General features: G+C 47.0%; 1 protein-coding gene across 1 annotated transcript in view; it reads left to right on the top strand.

Annotated features, from left to right (window-relative positions):
* The window catches only part of LOC144752933 (butyrophilin subfamily 2 member A1-like), a 367,375-nt gene that overhangs the window by 25,762 nt on the left and 320,561 nt on the right, over nucleotides 1-21,052 (top strand). The window contains exon 3 of the mRNA XM_078640750.1: nucleotides 452-811. Coding sequence (XP_078496876.1) covers nucleotides 452-811 — 360 coding nt within the window. The remainder of the gene's footprint in view (nucleotides 1-451; nucleotides 812-21,052) is intronic.

The following is a 21,052-nucleotide window of genomic DNA, read 5'->3' as shown; positions in this document are numbered from 1 at the left end:
GAATGTGCCTGCGGAAGGCAGGGGTAGAAAGCCATTTATATAGGGAAAGTCGATATACAAATGTGGATTGCCATTGGAATGTCACTATGGCAATGCTCACCAGTGTCTCCTTCCTGCTTGGGCGATATTGCACAGCTACCTGTTGTATAAGGAAACCACCATTTTAAAGAATTACCACTCAGGTGCAGATTAGATCAACCAATACATTCCATTTGGTTGTTGAAGGTTCAGGACACACATTGATGCATTCAATGACACAATCTGCCTATAACAAGACCTATTAACGTGAAAGAAAATAGGAATTTAGCTTAGATTTGTAAGAGTAGAAACTAAAACCCTTACAGAATAAAACATGCCTGGGCTGGTTCCTTCCAGTATGCACCCTGTGAGCAGAACCACATCTGCTTTATCATTTGTGCTGAAAGTTGTTATCTTCTGTTTTCCTTGACAGGTGCAGCTGTGCAGTCTGTGGAGGCGGTTGGACCCAGCCAGCCCATTTGTGACATTGTTGGTGGGGAGACTATACTTTCCTGCCATCTCAACCCCCCTGTTAGTGCAGTGGAAATGGAAGTCTACTGGGAACATCAAGACGCCATTGTGCATCTGTATGACAATGGGAAGGAAGATGTTGATAAGCCATTTCAGCAGTATAAAGGGAGGACAAAAATTATCAAAAAAGACATTGCACACGGAGGCGTGGCTGTGACATTGACCAATCTCACCCGCTCCGATGCCGGACGATACAGGTGCGCCTTTCAATCTACAAGCCCTTATATTGAAACCTCTGCGGAATTTGAGATACAGGTAGCAGGTTAGTGTCCATGTGGATTAATTTGCATTTTTGTAATGCTACACGATTTGAAAGTCAAATGTACAGAATGGGAAAAGTGTTGTGATAATGTTCACACTTCAACATTGGCAAGAATGTCTCCACCTCAACTCTTGAATTATGCTTAGTCATGGTTTTGTTATTGCTCAATGTGACAATTCAGAGCAGCTCTCTTGATTCCACCATAACCTTCCATGGGTATGTGGTACTGGAAATGATGTTAAAGAGTGATTGAGGCACCTCTTATGAACTCATTCTATTTGGAAGAACTTCTTTGACACAGACCACTTCTTGCTGCGTCATTCTGTGTCCATATTTTAGAGCGCCATACGTACACACTTTGGTTTGTGTTGCTTTACTGTGCCTGGCTGTTCCTCAACTAGAAAGATGAGAGTCAATTCAATTCAAAGAATGTTTTATTCGATTTTAGCAGAAATATAAAATCATAAAAGCAACAATTAAAATAGTCAAATTCATACAGAGTCATCGTTAAGAACGTCATTCTATGCAAAGAATAAAACTATAGATCTGCAATATTAATAAAAATATTCCATACAAAAGTAGCACTTGTCTCTTTCCCTACTATGGCTAACAAGTTATTACGTTCCGCTTCTTCAATATGCTCTTAAAAGACCGGTCATAATCACAGTGCAATATTCACTATCCAGTTGTTGCAGAAATGAATAAGCTGGGCGGTATTGCCGCCATGCACCCCACTTCAAATACAGCTCAATCCACCTTACACGTTCGTTAACAAAGTACTTACAAAATAATACCAAGTGAATGGTAGATTGCTGGGAGACGTTGTCACATGGACAAAGCACATTGGGGCATATTACCAACAAGTAGCGATATTTTTCGCTAAATAGGCTTATCAGCGATTTTTTTATCGCCGCCTATCGCTGGATATGTTAGCGGAGAAAACATGCTATTAGCAACGTTTTTCTCCAATGTGCTAAAATATCCAGCGATAGCGGCAAAATGTGTGAATATCGCTGAGAATACAGCGATATTCACGCATTAGGGACGAAATGCTCTTAGCCATGTTATCCACCTCCCATTGGATAACATGGCTAAGAACTGGTCTGAGCAGGCGTTAGTTTTTGGCGATAGTGGGAATATTTCCATCGCTACGCCTGCCTTGCTAATAGGCGATAGCGACGATAACGACTGCTTTCAATTGCTAACAGGTTGAGTACGCCCACTTTGCATGTCATTAGCGATAAATATCGCTGACATGCAAAGCGGGCCCCAAACCGCTCGCTATCGCCTAAAAACTGTCGCTAACATCGGTTAGCGACAGCTTGTTAATAGAGCGATAGAATTATCGCCGCTCAGCGGCCAAAAACGGCCGCAAAGCCGGCGATTAGTGGCCTATCGCCCCCCCTTGGTAATATGCCCCCAGGTCCCTCGACCAGTCATTTTTAATTGGGAAAGTTACCAAGCGATGGAATGATTCAAATCTAAACCAGTCACTGACAATAAAGATTTAAAAAATCATGTTTCATCTGCATGCTGGCATATCGTAATGTTTTACTTTGGGATGTGAATTAGGGCCGGGGTGGAGCCCCAGCGCCCTAACAAAGAAATTGACCCAGCCCCCATTAGAAAAACAGATAGGTGAAAAAGAGGCATTTTGAAATCAAGCTATTTAGAAACTTAGTATACACTCTGTATGAGTATTTTGCAAGGTATGGGAGACTTCCTGTATTTGTGTGCAATATTGGTAATCAACATTAAAAAATGACTCACCTAGCCATAAACCTGGCATACACTGAAAACCTGGTTCTACCGTAGTGGTGCTCCATGGAATACACTTGACATTACCCCTTGCCTCCAACGTGTGTAACTTTGTCGTCGCTTTGTTATGGAGGTAGATTTTGGTGAACAAGTGCTTTCTGGAGTGTCTTTCTTAGTGACTGTTTGGTTCTGTTAATTCCACCCACATATGAGTGACTATGAGCAGTAGAAATCTTTCTGAATGTGCATTTGACAGACCTCCCCTTCCCCTATTTCATCCTGTGGCTCTCTGGAGTTGTTTTGAGTGGTAGAAGTGCTTCCCAGGCTTCCTCTGTCAATGCTATTAGTTATTTATTCGTTCGTTTCTAGAGCACTCGTGAAATCAAATTGGTAGTAGTGTGGTTTACATAAAACAAAGTTGCATAAAATATGCACTATGCAGTCATTATGAGTGTTTGATGTGTTTCTTATACTTCCTGTGTCAGTAGCCTCTTGTTCCCGCTTCGTCCGGTACCACAGTGGATGTTGCCTGTAACTGATGCATTTGTTCTGGTTCATCTCTTGCATACAGTGATTCCTTATGAGTGGTAGAAAGTGTTTCCTGTAGTTCCAGTGCCTGCTACCCGATGGTTTTAGCTTCATCTAAGGCTCAGAGAGCCATCTGCACAATGGATGCTGCGCTCCCGGTGTTGCTTATCTGTTGATGAGGATGCCTGTGTCTTTAAGAATCAGGTTGTGTGTTCTGACTTGCCAATTCTTTGGCCACACCCCATTCTTTGTCTATCTGCCAATCCCAAATTAGAGAAAAAAATGTTTCTTGGGTTACATACAGTCAGGAGTGTTTCCTGTCCTGGGGACACACTTCACCCATAAACAATTTGCTCTAAGCCACAGCAGGCTGTTAGTCATTCTGCACTTCATAACTTTAGTAGATATGACAATATAGGAATAGCAGGGTAGCCAGAGAGCTCAGTGCCTAAGGTTGCATGCATGGAATGACGTCAACTTACAGGATTAAAACCTTAGATTTTCATTATATCTTCCCTTCAAATGCTCTTGGTGACCTCTGCTTGTGCCTACAGTCTGCCTGCTCACCATAGCAGGTGGAGAGGGCCTGCAAAGCCCATACCTTACCCCAGGAGAGTGAACATATTTGACAAATGCTATTGTTGTACAGATTGTTGTGTAGCCTTAATTGACACTCTTTTTAGAGGTCTGCTCTTTAGCTCCAACCAAAAATATTACAAGTGTTTCCACTTGACCTCTGCGCACTCTAGCCTACCTTCCCGAATGGCGGTATCACAACTTGACAATTATACACTCAATAAACAAAAAGAAACACATTAAATTGCTGCTACATAATGTCCATTTAAACCAAAAACGTTATCTTTTGATTTTATAAGCATCAAGAAGAATACATTCTTACAATACATCACTCGTTCGTGATGAACAAATCTTTTTGTAGGACTGACCAATGCATTTCGGGCCCAGGGCCCTTCTTCCGGGGCTTGATCTGCAAACAGAATGAATAAAACATGTATTCAATTCCATAGAACCCATGTTATAGGGAGCAGTCAGTTTTTATGTAAATAACAACGTTAATTAAAGTCAACAAAATCATACGACTTCATATTACAAAGTGGTCATACATGATTCATGTCGAACTGATACACGTGAAATGACACTGACAACGAAAAATGAAGAAGAAAAGAAAAACAGAAGAAAAGAAAGGAGACCCTGTGACAAAAGACACCGTTCTAAAAGCTCAACACCTAGACAAAACACCTCCAGGTCACCATTCCATGCCCAAATGCTCCAAATATCAACCAGTGTTTGCGCAAAAACCCTTCTAAAAGCACTATATTTTTAGTCTGCTCTTTAGCTCCACCATCACCACCACAAAAGGAAGTTATAGGGAATTGCTTTGTCCTGACGGCTTATCGGATTTCTCCTCTTGCAGGAAATTCTACCTGGATAGTTGAATTGATATTAAATAGATCCATAATGGAAGATGTCACTTTAAATACATTTTCATTGTTTCTTTGTAATTTGGAGACATTCAATGACTAAATGTGTGACTTTTTTGTGACACTTTTGCGCAAGTAAAACCAAGCAATGAAGTCCACGGAAACAGAAAATGTCAGAAATTACACAACTTTGAGCAAGAAGAAACTCTAAGAGCTTTCAGTCTTGAGTGGGAATTCATAGCACTCTATATACAAAAGTCACTATGTTCCTTGTGCCAACCGGGATTCAGTGCCTCTTGTCTCTGGTTACAGTGACAGACATGATCTGCAGAGACTGCATTCTGAAACCTCCCTGCAATCATCCACAGGTGCCAATGACAATAACCCACTCTTCCTCCGCTTTCTCCCATGCACATATTACTTCAACACCCTTCTCTAAAAATGTTCCTACTAACTTGCCCACTCTTTCACATTCTACATAACTTTACACCTCTACTTACCACTGCAGCTGAGCAGCACCATGGTCAAATCATGACATTCATCAGTGTCTCCGAACAGTAAGGGCCATATTATGACTTTGACGGTCTTGGAGCAAGGCCGCCACGCTGCCACCCCACTGTGAGACTGCCAAAGTCATTAAAAACCACCCAGAGTATGACTTTTTTTTACGCAGGGGTGCAGTTCTTTGCCGATCCCATGGCGTTGCCTCTGAAAAAGGTACCACAATGGGAGCGTCAAAGGCAGTTCCTTCAGGCGCATAATCTTCGGTATGCACCTGAAGATCGATTTGCCGCTCCTCTAGCCATAGTACCTCTTGTTGTAGCTGCTCCACCTCTTCGTCCCAAACGTCTTGTGCTATTCAATGCTATCCACCCGTTCCCCCATTGCATCCACATCTCTCGAACTTCTTTCAGTTCTTTTGCGAATTCTCTCTTGAGGGCCTTGAGTTTCCATAAAGGAACGGGTGACCGGCCGGTTCTTCGGCTTTGGCTGAGTCATGGCCCAAGAATGCGGGGGGTGAGGCCTTCTCCTCACTCACGCTTGACGTCGGGAGTTTACTCAGCATTTCCTTAAGATTCCTGCCCTTGTTTAACTATGCTGAGGCCATGCTCTCCTCCAGCGTTGGGGCCTTTCGAAGCTAGATATTTCAAAGCACTTGGCTCCAGGTAGGTCTGATTACTGTGTAGGACTGGTAGGAGAGCTATTGTTTACTGCTTTAGCTAAACCCCGCTCCCTAGGTCAGATCCTTGTCCAGTCCGTTGGTTGTATGAAGTTTGCTTACAGTTCCTCTGCTACTTCAGTTGATTCAATGAGTTTATAAGGCATGAGGGAGGGCCCAGCTCTGCTGCGATCCCGATGACCTGTTTGAGATAACTTTCAGCAGCGTCTAGACTAGGCCTTCCTCTCCCTTTGCCCCCAGGGCCCACTGCAGATGGTCCGCAACCCTCTCTTCCACCTCCAGGACCAGACCCGGGCCCGAGATAGCCCGCTTCCTAACAGGCACCCAAGTGTGGGTCTCACCGCTCTCGCCTCCACTCCTTGGCTGCCTCTTGCGCACCTTTCAGCTTGCTGCGGAGATGGCTCTGCTCCAGAGGATCCGCCAAGTCCCTCACAGTGCCCCGACCCTGATCAGGGGATCATCAATTGCGTCCCGGCCTTTCACCTCCTCTCCGCTGGGTGCAACCCCCAGGCAGCCCCCATGTCGTCCACCCTCTACCTTCAGCTTCTATGCAGCCTTATTGTCCCTTTCCTGCTCACGGAAGCGCTATGATCCCTGTTCTGCGTTCAAGTGAACTTTTCCGTGGGCCAGTCTCTGCACTGCCATTTGTGTCATCTGGCTTCCAGCCTGGACACTATTCTGTGTCCACTCTGCACCACCTGTGACAGTTGGGAACTCCTCTGCTCCCGCTCGGGCCAACAAGATCTCCTCTCCCTTGTGCCTGAAAGTCTGCTTCCTAGGAGCAATCTGGAGGCCTCGGTCAGTGCTGGTCCTCCGCTAAAGAGCTTTCAGTGGGCCGCTGCACTCAATCTCCAGCCCTGCTCCTTGCTTGCAGCAGACAGTGTGCTCCACCGCCATTAAGACGATCCTTTTGCTTCTCCTTCCACGCGTCCACACCTGCACTCGCGGCCCTCTTGGTCGCTGACTCGGCTTCCACGCTCCTCATCAAACTATGGCTGCCATCTTGTCCGTTCGCCTCCACGGCCTTCGAATGGTGTTAAGTGGTTCCTCCTGGGCAAACCCCCACTACAAGAGCGCCATTTGGTCAATGGGGGCTATATGGCGATGCAGACCACCACACTAAAATGTGTTAGTATAACTCTTGATGAGTAGTACTTGGCAAGGATGGACAGAACACAACAAAACACGTCCTCGTCAAGTTTCAATCTGGCAGATCTGTGTTGTACTGGAAGTTATGTGAACCTCGACTGTGCTTTGTATCCTATTGCAGGCCTACTAAAGATCCACCAAGCTGAAGCAATGCATCATCAGGGCGTCATACGCTGTGCAAAGCATGCCAACTGCACTGCCGATGTTTCATCAGGGAGATGGCACTGGTCTCGCCATTATCTTTGTTGAAACATATTTCCTATAAAGAAAATCCTTTTACTTTTAAAGTAAATGTATTCAAGAAACACTGTTGCTGGATAGTGGAAAACAGAGGACCAAGGCTCCCCCATCACATCATTTCCAATCAAGGACACGCCCTTGTGAGAAATTAAACATAAGCCAATTTAAACCAATCAATGAAATCATTCAAAGACAATTTTAAAAGTATGCATGGAAACAGCAGGAGTACAACAAAAAATTGACCTGCAATGGTTTGTCAAACAAGTCAATTCTTATGGTTTGAAGGCTACAATCATTGTGGACATTGTAATTACCCTGTGAAGTCACCATGTCTATCTACACATTATCACTATGATTAGGCCTACAAATGCTGCCTTTAGTCATGCACCCATTCTATAAGGGAGTGGCTATTTACCCGGCCAGAAGCCAAATAGCACATAATCTTTGCTATTTACCTGAGGGCCAGCAAAATAATACATAATACTTCCTGTTACCACAAGCTAGATAGTAGATGTGCAAGTTGATTGGCCGACGGACGAATAGTATGTAGAAAGTCTTTAATTTACTGGCCATTGTGTTTTACGACTTGTGGAATAGTGTTCAAGTAATATTCTATCGCTTTGTTATGAGATGTGGGAGTTCTAATCAAAAAAGTTAGTACTCTGGCTGGCTGAGGGAATGTAACATTCAGGTAAGTTGACATAAAACGTCTTTAAAGAATATCTTGGACTGCTCTGGAACTTACCATTACATCAATTTGGTGACGAGCAGCCAGTCCAGCAGAATGTCAGGTAATGAAAGGTGATGAATAAACACAGGCGGTGAGAGGCTCCATCTCTTCCATCCTGGGAGTGTGGCAAGTTTATTTTATTTATTTAACTTATAAAGCGCACTATCACCAAAAAGGCATCCTGGTGCTGTTGACGCGAAATAAAGAGGGACACAAGAATGAGCAGGGACCAAACAGCCAACTAAGTTTTAGGAAACAACCAGGTTTTGAGTCTCCTTCTTAAGACACACAGATCACTAACTTGTCTTAGCTCCAAAGGGAGTTGGTTCCAAAGTTTGGCAGCAGCGTACCCAAAGGTTTGACCACCTGCCCTGACTTTCCTAAATCTCGCCATTATGACAAGTGTTGCCGCAGAGGAGCGGAGGCATCTCGAAGGTGCATACCACTTGAACTTTCTCTGCATAGACACAGGACCCACCCTATGCAGAGCTTTGAACACTATGCAGAGAGACTTGAACCGGACTCTCTGTCTTAGCGGAAGCCAGTGTAGTTCTGTCATAGCCACTGAAGAGGCAGATCTTCTAGGCCACCACAAGGCCAATTTGGCAGCTGTAAACTGGATCCTCTGCAACCTTTCAAGCAAAAATTTAGGAGACTCGAGAAACAAAGCGTTACAGTAATCAAGCCTGCTAAGAATGGTGCTACGAACTATCAATGCCCGAGAGTGAGATGGAAGCAGATGAAGGATCTTCCGCAGAGACCTAATATTAGCCAGGCAACAGGTCACTGTTAGCATGACCTGAGATTCAAGAGTAAGGGGCCGATTAGGATGGCGGTTAATCCGCATCCCCCAGGCCGGCGGAAGCCACCGCCAGCCTGGAGGATGCGGATTAACCGCCGCCGCCACAGACAACACCCACCGCCAGATTAGGATGACGGTGGCATTGCGGTGGGACCAGCGGCGGACGGCTGGTCCGTCCGCCTCTGATCCGCGTCGTGGGGATGTCTATTTGGTGACGGTGTCTGCAAGACACCGTCAGCCAAATTAGGATGTGCACGGACACATGCTTTTCCGCGGTGGCTTTTCCGCCATGAAAAGCATGTGGACTTTGGCATTTGGGGGCCTGTTGCGGGCCCCCAGGGTGTCGGGGGGTGGGGGTTGCACATGGGGGGTACCTATGGTACCCCCCAACATTTACATGCACAAAGCGGCAGGCATGTAAATGTAAAACATGCGGTTTTAACATTGCAGCGGATGCTGCTTCTAGCAGCACCCGCCGCAATGTTAAACATACAGGATGTGACCGCCAGGGTGGCGGTCACATCCTAATTTGCACGGAGGGACCGCCGCTGCCCCTGCGGACGGTCCCTCCACCTCTGGGGTGACGGGCGGACGCAGGTCCGTCCGCCATCCTAATCAGCCCCTTAGTTTGGAATCAAACAAGATGCCAAGATTACGAACCTTCTTTACAGGTTGAACCAAGGTCGAGGTGATGGCCGGCCAGAAGTTGCAAGGTAAGTCAGAGGGAATTCTGTCCCTCGGACAGTAGAGCACCTCTGTCTTATCTGCATTAAATTGCAACGAGTTCTCCTTCAGTCAAAAGGCTGTATCACGCAGGCAATTGTGAAACACTTCTGTCGATATTGATTGATCTCCCTCAAGGGGGAAAATCAACTGTGTGTCATCGGCATATTTAATGATGTTAATGTTATGCTTTTTGATGACAGCTATCAGAGGTTTCAGGTAGATGTTAAATAAAATAGGGCTGATAGCCGAGCCCTGTGGTACACCATGTGAGATATTTGAGTAGGTAGATTTAAAAGGGGGAGGGGTACCGCTTGCTGTCTATCCCCTAAGAAGGACCGCAGCCATCTCAGGGCTGTTTCCCTCACCCCAACCTCACTCAATCTCTTCAGCAGGTTCCAATGGTTGACCGTGTCAAATGCGGCAGACAGGTCGAGCAGACCCAGCACCGCTGCCTGCCCCCTGTCTGCCCACGTCCGAAGTCCGTCCATCACGGTCACCAGAGCAGTTTCAGTTCCATGGGCCGGCCGAAAGTCAAACTGCACCTCCTCCAGCAGGTAGTGTTGTTCCAAATACTTGGAAAGACTGCTACTCACCACTCGTTCCACGACTTTGGCTGGGTAAGGCAGGAGGGAGATGGACCTAAAGTTCTTAAGGCCCCCCGGGTCAAGTGAGGGCTTCTTTAACAGTGGTGTCACCACTGCTTCTTTCCACTGTACCAGGACCATACCACTAGACAATGACTGATTATAAATCAGTCGAAGAATGCGGAACAGCTCTGCCTTAAATTCACTCCAAATTTTATAGGGCACAGGATCAAGAGGAGACCCTGAGTGGACACCACTGGCCACCCTGTCAAAGTCATCCAATCCTAGGGGCACAAACTCAGAAAGGCAGTTAGGGACCTCGCCTTCTGCACAGACGGCATCGTCGCTGCTACTAATCTCTGAGTCCACCACCCCCAAGGGATGCTGACCCCCTCCCAGATCCTTGATAATAGTGTTAATTTTTTCATGGATGAACCTAGCTAGGTCTTCACAGAGCTCTTGGGAGGGAGGTATCATGTTCTTTGCACACTCAGGGCTGGTCAGGCTATTTAAGATATTAAAAATACTTCTCGAACTGTTGGGGGCCTTAAGTATCAAGTAGAAAAATAATCCGCCTTAGCCATGTTTATCGCTTTTTTATACCCCGTAATCTTAGATTTCCACATAGTCTTATCAATGTCAAGGTAGCTGCGTCTCCATCTCCTTTCAGCATGCTTACAATCCAGTTTCATATTTTTTAGATTTTCATTAAATCAAGCAGCCGAAGGTCTACCCCTAGCACAATGATTTTTTAGGGGGGCTACCACATTCAAGAGTGATTTGATCTCACTGCAAATGTAAAAATATTTCTCGTCAACAGGTTTAACTGGGGAAAAACAATTCTCTACCCCGAATATTGGGGCATTGCCCTTCAAACGCAAGAGGGACTTCCAGTCTCTACTTACGTAATTACAGGCAACATTTGTACCCCGACAGTTATCGGAAGCACTGTTAATAACATTTTTTATCAGCGAATGGTCAGTCCAGTCCATTGGCAGTATTTCCCCAATCAGAAGATGATTAACCTCTGAGAAAATTAAATCAAGCATATGTCCTCCTGTATGAGTGGCCTTGGGCACCTGCTGAAAAAGGGCCCAGGCCTTCACAAGACTGAAGGACATTCGAATAGGCGGAGTCAAGCGACCCATTAAACCAGAGATTAAAATCCCCCAAGATCACTAATCGATGGTGACTGGCCGCCATATCTGTCAACATCTCCAACAGGAGTTGCTGCTGCAGTACACTGAACACCCCAGGAGGACGATAACAGATAATCCCAGTTAGAACTTGACCTTCATTGTTTTTAATAGAGAAGCCAAGTACCTCAAAACCTGCGACCACATCCACATCAAAAAAGGCCAGATTAAAATTATCTTTAAAAATCACCCCCACTCCTCCACCTCTCCCATTCGGGCGATGTTTATGGCGAATGTTATAGCTAGGAGGGCAAGCCCAGCCTGGATCAATCTGGCAGTCGGGAGAGGTCCAGGTCTCAGTCATGAACAGGATCTCAAGATCATGATGTTCCAGCAACAGCTGAATTTCCATATAGTTCCAAGGTAGAGACCTGACATTCAGTAGTCCACATGCCAATAATCCGGTATCAAGAAAATGAGACAGCGGAAAGGCAGACTGAGCAAAATCAAGGGCCCCCTTACCTCTGCCTGACCCACCAATAGAGTGAAGTTCCTCACTGGTATAACGGAACGAGCAGCGTCCTTTAGTCAACCTCTAATGCCTGAAAAAACAAGCATAGTGGGAGGCGCTGAGTGCGTCCTTAGCGCGGACGGGAGCAGACGGGCTTGCCCTTAGCGTGCCACCGGTGCACCCGCTGCGCGCGTCCGCTGCGCGCGTCCGCTGCGCGCGTCCGCTGCACACTTGCGCCAGCTTCCAGTTTTGTATGCTCCCAGGGCTAAAGACTAGAGCGCTAAACTTTAAAATGGCAGGTCCGCTTGCACCGACAGTCCCAGCCAGCACCGAACTCAGCGTGCCAAATGTCAGGGAAGGCAAGCAGCAGGTCACCAACCACACCAGAGCTAATGCGGTAATTGAATGTACATGAAATTATGTAGTGAGGAATAAGGCAACAGTTCTCAGCCTCCGTGCTACCCACATACAATTTAATATAAGAATTTGAGCAGTTAAAAAAATAGACGTATAAAACAAAATCGGACTGCTAAATCTAAGCCCACATCAGTAAAAGTCCCAACTCACAGGAGCTAACGGTGTAGCAAGTGGGGACACTATCTGCCCGGCCCTGTCAGAAAGTGAGCCCATGATTAGTGCAGCGCTTCCATCCTGGAGTGCTATGAGTGGGTTTATTGTCTGCCCGACCCCGTTGGAAGTTGAGGATTTGTTTCCTGGGAATTCAATATTACATTCCCTCAAGTGTTTTTAATGTTTTGTGGGAGCAGCATGCATGCCTTGGCATGTGAATTTTACTATTCCCACGCCAATATAAACCAACTTGGGGAAGGTGTTGGATAGTAAAGGGCTGACATTTACTATTCCCACTCTAATCTAGACCAATATGGGGAAGGACTTGGATACTAAAAGGAAGTAAAGTAATATTCTAACTATAATATAAACCAACTCAGGGAAGGTGTTGGACACTAAGGTGGAGACATTAACCATTCCTACTCCAATCTGAACCAACTGAAGGGAAGGTGTTGGACACTGAAGTGGTGACATTTACTATTCCCACTCCAATATACACCAGCGCGAGGATGGTGTTGGACGCCAAATTATTGACATGAACTATTCCCATTCCAATCTAAACTAATTTCGGGAACGTGTTGGACACTGAAAGAAAGAAACTTACTATTACCACTAAAGGATAAACCAACTCAGGTAAGCTGTTGGACACTAAGGGCCTGATTATGAGATTGGCTGTGCTCTGCTGGGTCAGCACCGCACCGCCAGACCCGTGGTGAGGCCATCCGCCTCTTTAGGAGTTTTTTCCTGCCTGGTAGGCCTATTTTTAGTGTTTCCATGTTGGAGCCTTTCAAAAACAGGCATCTCAGTTGGACTGTCAAAAACAGTTTATGCACGCCATGGACTTGAAAGTCCATGCTGTGCAGGAACTGGTGTGCATGCACACAGGGGGGGGGGCACATGTTGTGCCTCCCTGAACATGTGCCCCCAACACGCTACTACTCATCCCACTGAAATCTCAGAAACACAAAACCACAACTAAATTTTTTGTGGGAAATGCACCTAAGATTTGGAACTCCCCCCCCCACATCAGAACGACCACCTCTTTCCCGAAATGCAAGATCCTACTCAAAGCCCTCTTCCTAGAGCGCTTTCGATCTTAACAAGATGATCATAAGTTACTCTGGAAATAGTTCAACACCGTACCATAACCTCGTTGTGGTCTCAGAACTAAAACCGCGGGGATTTCCCATCAGACCTCGGCTGGATCGATAGACATCCCACTCGCTATCAGCAAGGTAACTTCTCTACAGGAAACTCCTCAGCCACGATCCCCTTGTTCGACCTTAAGATCTGTATTATATGTATGTCTATAATGCTCATAAGTATGTAAGTTTCGTATTTTGTCTATGCCGATAATGCTCATAATTGGACATGCTGTGAAGCGCTCTGATACCCTCGGGTCCAGCTAGCACTATACAAAACTTCTAAATAAGTAAATAAATACAGGGAGCAGAGACATCAGGCCTGTCCCCATTGTTTCCTCTCCGGCAGGGTTTACATGTAGGAGGAACCGCCTAATATGCTTGGCGAGACTGTGGCTGCCCAGCCAAGCATAAGTATGTCTCTACACCACCTCATCACCACCAGGGAATAACGGGTCTCTGGAGGCTGCAGCGGGGATGTGGCTGTCCCACCGCCAAGATCATAATTGTGCAATGGGGAGACTGCTGCCACTGCGCCCCCACAAGTCTGGTTGTCCGTGGACCACCAGACTCGTAATTTAGCCCTGAAAGGGTAAAAACTTACTATTCCCACTCCAATCTAAACCAACTTGGGGAAGGTTTTGGACACTAAAGGGATTACATTTACTATGAAAACACACAAGATGATGGACGAAATGTTGCACAATGGCAAAACATTCACCCTAGTCACAGATCTGGGTTTATTCCATCGTTATTTTGCTCACCAAGCCACCTCAGTTCAGACATGGCCATATGCAAATCAGTCTTGACCCTGTGCCTCATGGGAACAGTCCTGCCCAAACTGCCAACCCATGTCTTCCCTGGACTGGAATCAAGCATCATAGGACCGGTTTCTGGCTATCAGCCGTCTTCAGCCAGGATAGCTTGACTCCAGTGGCTTAGTGAGCACGGGACCCACGTCTGGGCCTACCCTTCCCACATAGGGTGAACAGCAAAACACACAATTACATTTACTATTCCCACTCTACTCTAAACAAACCTGGAGAAGGTGTTGGACAATATTAGGGTACAAATTACTATTGCCATTCCAATCTGAACCAACTTGGGGAAGGTGTAGGACACTAAAGGGGTGACATTTACTGTTCCCATTCCAATATAAGCCAACTTAGGAAGTTTAAAAAAATAAAAAATGCTAATTAATTGAATTTAATTCAAATACATTTTTTTAACCTACAATATGATATTTAAAAAAATATAAAACTACACACTGAATACGACAAATCATTACATTAAAAATGGTTCATCCTTTTCAAATATATTATAAAACACTAATTTAGGATACTATTATTACACACAAAAATAAATTAAAATATTAAAATGTACATTCATTTAGTAATACAATTTCCCAAATTCTCATGAATATTTTTCTAGTATTCATATATTTTTTCAAAATAACTACATTTGTTTCAAATAAACAAATTAAAAAAGACATATAATAAAAAAAATGTAACAATGTTTATTTTTTCTTTCTAAATATTTGTACTTTTTATACAATTAAATCAATTTAACAAAAAATAATTTTAATTCAAACATATAAAGAATTACAAATATAATATGTAATGAAAAATCTCAAAAATATTTCAAATATTTTTAAATATGTAATATTTTATTTTTAAAAACAATAACATATTTCCTATTTCAGATTAAATATAAAAATAAAATAAAAATCTAATATTATACAAAACAATTTACACTTAATGAAAAATATGCATATCTAAAAAACGCATTAACTCAAAATTGAAAATGATAATGCAAGTTTTTTTAAACTACCCTACCCGTATCCCATATTAAGGGGCGATTTCTCTATTAAGGCGCTGGGTCTCCGCCGCGGCCCTAATTCACATCAGAAAGTAAAAGTTTACAATATGACAGCATGCAGATGAAACATGAATTTTTAAAATCTTTAGTGTCAATGACTGTTACTTCCCTACCAGAGGGACAGCCAGGCACAGTAGAGGAGCACAAACAAAAGTGTGTATATATGGAGCTCTAAAAATGATGCCATAATGCAGGGCTTACCTTTTTACAGCCCTCAGTGCAATGAAAGTGGAGCTGCAATGCCTTCAGCTCCTCCACGCCGATATAATGCAACCCCTGGGCATTTCCATAAACAGCCTAGACATAGGCTGCACATACGGTTGATCTTCATAGAAAATCCCACCCTATCGGGGGAATCACAGGGTAGGCCCGCAATCCTGCATGAAAGTGACGCCGTGACGTGATCCTGCTGCCCAGTCGTATATCTTCTAATGCCTGCCCCGGTCGCGTGGCCCAGCTACAATAGGTCCATTCACAGTTCTGGGACAGAAAATGCAGTAGTGCAAACCCTGGTGCACCCGAATCGGCAAGGCAGCTTGCTCTGCATCAGCGATCGTGGTTTATTTTCAATTAAAAAATTAAAGGTGAGCTGCCAATCACTTAAAATGTAACATCGTTCACCTTCTGCCGAAATCCAGGGAACTCCTAAACCATACGATTAAACTTTTAGTAAAAATTCAAGTTCTGTTCTCCATTTTTAGGTCTCGCCTAAGGCAGTGCATGCGCTTCATGCGCTGTCTCAGCGAGACCTAAAGTAATCTGTATGTTGGCTTAACCTCCATGTAATTTGTTTTTCCTCTTGCGATTGGTTTACCTGTGGCATTGCGTTTGTTATCTTGCTTTCTGTTGGCATTTGATCCCATGCTAACTTCCGTCTAGTCCCGAAGCAGCGGCACCTAACTACATTTCTCGTCCGCTCTGCTCGCACTTGTTTTAATTGCCTGCAGTGTGCCGAGTTTGTTTATTTATTTTGGAGATCACCCCCTGCATTTGCTAACTGGAGACTCTCCTTTGTAGGATTAGCCTCTGTAACTAGAGCGGCAGCATTGTATGATAGAATCGTGCCGGGCTCTGAGCTTTATGGTTGCCATAAATCACCTCATCTCCCCGGGGCATCCCACACCACCTCCCACAAGTTGCAGCTGCTCCGACAGAAGAATGCTTAACAAGATGATTTTAGAGGGAAGGTGGACGCATTTGTGTGCCATGATTCACACACACGCAACATTCAAAACCTTTAGTCAAACATGGTTATCCTTTTAGAAATGCTTCCAGCACATTTTATTTCCTGGGTGAAACTGCAGTTTCTAAACACAGCTATTAAATGCCCCCATTTGTTACACAAAATAGCCTTACAGTGAGCTATTTTAAGTTCTATTATCCCATAGCACATGGAAAACAGAGAAGCGATTTACAAAAAAGTAAAACAAATGACATCTATACTGTTCACGCTTTATTTTTGTTTGTTTTTTAAGTGGGGCTTGTGCGTCAAGCATGGCAGGCACTTCAAAGCTCTAATAAAGAAGTATAATTTCAGACACTGACACGCACAATGATAGATGCAGATGCTGAAACACACTAGGAGGGGAGATCACTGCGACAGTGAGACACTGGACCTTGCACCAGTGGCAGAGACACCAACATCCACACTCGAAAAGAGAGACGTCGATTGTCCTAGAGATAGGGAGACACTGACATGCACACTAGGACAGGGGCCACTGGGACAGATGACACCGACACACACACTGTCAAGGGAGATGCTGGCACAACACATTGTGTCAGAGAGACAGACACAACGCTTGGACAGAAGACCCTGGGATAAGCACTTGGCGCTTTAAAAAACGAACAAACACACACACAGGATAGAGAAACACTAGTGCATGCAGTATTAGTGACGCATTAATTAACAATCAATCAATCAGCCTTTTGTAAAGCGCACTACATACCCGCGAGGGTCTCAAGGCGCTGTGGGGGGCACTACTGATCGAACAGCCAGGTCTTGAGCATCCTCCTGGAGGTCAGCAGGTCTTGGGTCTGTCGTAGGCTCAGTGGGAGGGTGTTCCATGTCTTCGAGGCGAGATGGGAGAAGGATCTTCCGCCGGTGGTTGTTCTTCGGATTTGCGGGGCGGTGGGGAGTAAGAGGTCGGCGGATCATAGCTGGCGGTTGGGGAAGTAGAAGGAGAGCCATCTGTTGAGGTAGGCTGGGCCGGTCTTGTGGAGTGCATTGTGTGCGTGGATAAGGAGCTTCAAGGATATCCTTTCGCTGACGGGGAGCCAGTGCACGTCCCTCAGGTGGGGGGTGATGTGGCCATGGCATGATATTTCGTGGATCAGTAATGCCGACAAATTATGGGTGCGTTGTAGCCGTTTGATGAGCTTGGTCGGGGCTCCCGCATAGAGGGCATTTCCGTAGTCGAGTCTGCTGCTGATGAGGGCCTTGGTGACTGTGTTTCTTGTAACTGTCGGGATCCATCTGTAGATCTTGCGGAGCATGCGGAGGGTGTTGAAGCAGGAGGAGAAGACGGCGTTGACCTGCTTGGTCATTGAGAGTGTTGAGTTGAGGATGATTCCCAGGTTGCGTGCGTGGTCGGTGGGTGTCGGGGCTACTCCCAGAGCTGTCGGCCACCAGGAGTCGTCCCAGGCTGAAGGGTTGGAGCCGAGGATGAGGACCTCTGTCTTGTCCAAGTTCAGCTTCAGATGGCTGGTCTTCATCCAGTCTGCGACGGCCTTCATTCCTTCATGGAGGTTGGCTTTAGCGGTGATGGGGTCCTTGGTGAGGGAGAGGATCAGTTGAATGTCGTCGGCGTAGGAAATTATGTTCAGGTCGTGCTGTCAGGCGACATGTGCGAGCAGGGACATGTAAATGTTGAACAGTGTCGGGCTGAGGGAGGATCCCTGGGGTATGCCGCAGCTGATCTCGAAGGCTTTGGATCAGAATGGGGGGAGGCGGACGTTCTGGGTTCTGCCGGAAAGGAAGGAGAAAAGAGGAAGGAGGTGGTCCATTCCAGCGCCTTGTCGCAGATCCCTGCGGCGTGGAGTGCGTGCGCGTAGTGTGTGGAGGCAGATGGTGTTGAAGGCGGTGGAGAGGTCTAGGAGGATTAGTGCTGCGGTCTCGCCATTGTCCAGCAGGGTCCTGATGTTGTCAGTGGTGGCGACGAGGGTGGTCTCGGTACTGTGGTTGCTGCGGAACCCTGACTGGGAAGGGTCTAGGATTCTGTTTTCTTCAAGGTATTGGGTTAGATGTCTGTTGACCTTGGACGGGAAGGGGAGCAGAGAGATGGGCCGGACGTTTTTGAGGTCTCTAGGGTCAGCCATGGTTTTTTTCAGTAGTGCGTTGATCTCCGCAGCTCTCTGGGAAGGTCGCGGTCTCGAGGGAGAGATTGATGAGGTTGCGCAGGTGGGGTGTGATGGAGCTGCTTGCTTTGTTGAAGAGGTGGTGTGGGAATGGATCTGACGAAGAGCCAGATTGTGCTCATGGTATTGATGGTGTCATCGGTGCTCACGCTGGCCCAGGCTAGCAGGGGGTCAGGGTCGATGGTGTGCGTAGAGTCTGTTGTGGTGCTGTCTGTTGGGTCTGTCTGGGTGTTGAAGCTGTCGTGGATGTCTGCTATCTTGCGGTGGAAGAAGGTGGCGAGGGAGTCGCACAGGGCTTATGACAGCGGGATGTCGTTGGTGTTGGAGCTGGGGTTGGAGTGTTCCTTCACGATGTTGAAGACCTTGTTGCTATTGTGTGCGTTGTTGTCGAGGCGGTCTTTGAACCAGGTTCTCTTGGTGGCCCTGATGAGGTGGTGGTGGTTGCAGATGGCGTCCTTGTGTGCTGCGCGGTTGTCCAGAGTTTGTTCGCTGTGCCATTTCTTCTCTAGTTTCTGGCAGGCTTGCTTGGAGGCTAGGAGTTCTGGGGTGAACCAGCTGGCCATCTTGCTGGTGTGTCTGTGGGGTGTTTCTTCAGCGGTGCATAGGTTTTGGCGCAGTCTTCGATCCAGCGTCTGAGGCTGTGGGCAGCGTCGTCGGTGTTGGAGGGTTCGGTGGGTGGGCTGAGAGCGAGGTTTGCATTTTGTTGGTCTTTGGTGATTTTGCTCCAGCAGCGGTGGGGGATCTGTTGGGTGCGGTGGTGTGTGGTGGGTTTCTGGAAGGTAAAGTGGATGCAGCGGTGATCGGTCCAGAGGAGTTCGGTGGTGTGGCTGACGGAGACATGCAGGCTTGAGGAGAAGACGGGGGTGAGCGTGTGGCCGGAGGAGAGGGTGGGCGTTGTGACAAGTTGCTTTAGTACGAGGTTGGCAAGGTTATCGATCAGGGTTGTGGAGTTGTTGTCGTTGTTCTCAAGGTGAAAGTTCAGGTCTCCGAGGAGGATGTAGACGTTGGAGGTCAGGGCGTGCGTGCTGATGAAGTCGGCGATGGAGTCTCTGAACTGGGGGCTGGTTCTGGGGGGTCGGTAGATGAGGGTGCCCCTAAGGTTGGAGAAGGGGGTCTGTGTGGATCTGGAAGTGCATGTGTTCGACGGTGCTGAGCGCGTCATCGGTGCTAGTCGAGACTCTGATGCTGTTCTTGTGGATGATGGCGATTCCTCCTCCGACTCCGTTGGTGCGCTCTCTGCGGGTGATCTTGTAGCCGTCTGGGATGGCTATGGCGATGTCGGGTGCAGAGGAGTCATTCAATGAGGTCTCTGTCAGGAAGACAACGCCCGGGGATGTTGTGTCGAGAAGGTCTCAGAGCTCGACGGTGTGTTTGCGCGTGGAGCGGGTATTCAGTAGTATGCATCGCAGGTGGGAGCCGTCATTCTTGGCGGGTGGTTTGTCAGTTCTGAGGCTGGTGTAGCTGCAGTTTCGGCAGGTGATGGGGCCGTTTGTGCATTTCGGGGGAGCCTTGAAGCAGGTGTGGGTCCATCCAGGGTTGAGGGAGTGGAGTGTGCTGGCATCATACCAGCGGTGGTCATCGTGGCGAGAGCGGGGGCCAGAAGCTCTTGAGCTGGATGAGGTCCAGGCATGGACGGGTGCAGATGGGCTTGCCTTAGGCACGCCATCGACTCACCAGCGGCCTGCATGTATGGGGAGGTGGGAGGTAAGAGCAGCTGGGAGGTGGGAGGCTAGGGCAGGGAATGGGCAGTGGGCAGTCAGGGGGGAGGGACGCAGGAGACACAGCGGCAGAGGCAGTGAGGGACGACGGAGGGGACAGAAGGAAAAAGGGCACAGAATAGGGAAAAATGGCACCGAAATCAATAAAAGACTAGTGGCACAGAACGCAAAAGGGGCACAAAAACGAGGGGGAAACGAGTGGTACAGATAGCAAAGGGCACAGAAGTCAGTAAAAAGTGAGTGGCACAGAAGGCAAAAAGGACACAGAAAAACGGGGCAGCTGGGAAACAGAAGGCAAAAGCGGACAGAGCGGCACGGGGGCAGCGAGGGGAACAGAAAAAAAAAACCGGGCAGAGGGACATGGGGCAGCGAGGGGTGCAGAAAGGAAAACTGGGCAGAAACAAGTGGGCAGCGAGGGGTACAGAAGGAACGAAAACAGGAAAGAACCACATACAGGCAGCGGGGGAAGACAGACAACAGCAGTCACAGATACAACAAAGAAAAATACAGGCAATACAGTGAAACAGTAAGGCGGAAGATAAACAAACTTATGATTCCTCAGCAGCAGTAGCTGGGGGCAGGGCACACAGGCAGAGCTGTGCAGAGGGGGAGCGACCTACCTGCTGGGTCAAGGGTCGCTCTCGTCACGGCGCAGCGGGCAGCATATATGGGGAGATGGGAGAGAGGAGCAGCTGGGAGGCAGGAGGTGGGGGCAGCGAATGGGCAGTAGGCAGTCAGGGGGGCGGTGCCGCAGGGGACACAGCAGCAGGGGCGGTGAGGGATGGCTGAGGGGACA

The sequence above is a fragment of the Lissotriton helveticus genome, chromosome 5_1, assembly GCF_964261635.1.
Source record: "Lissotriton helveticus chromosome 5_1, aLisHel1.1, whole genome shotgun sequence".
Taxonomy (NCBI): domain Eukaryota; kingdom Metazoa; phylum Chordata; class Amphibia; order Caudata; family Salamandridae; genus Lissotriton; species Lissotriton helveticus.
Note: the sequence above shows the minus strand (reverse complement) of the source record. Positions and strands in the feature narration are given on the sequence as shown.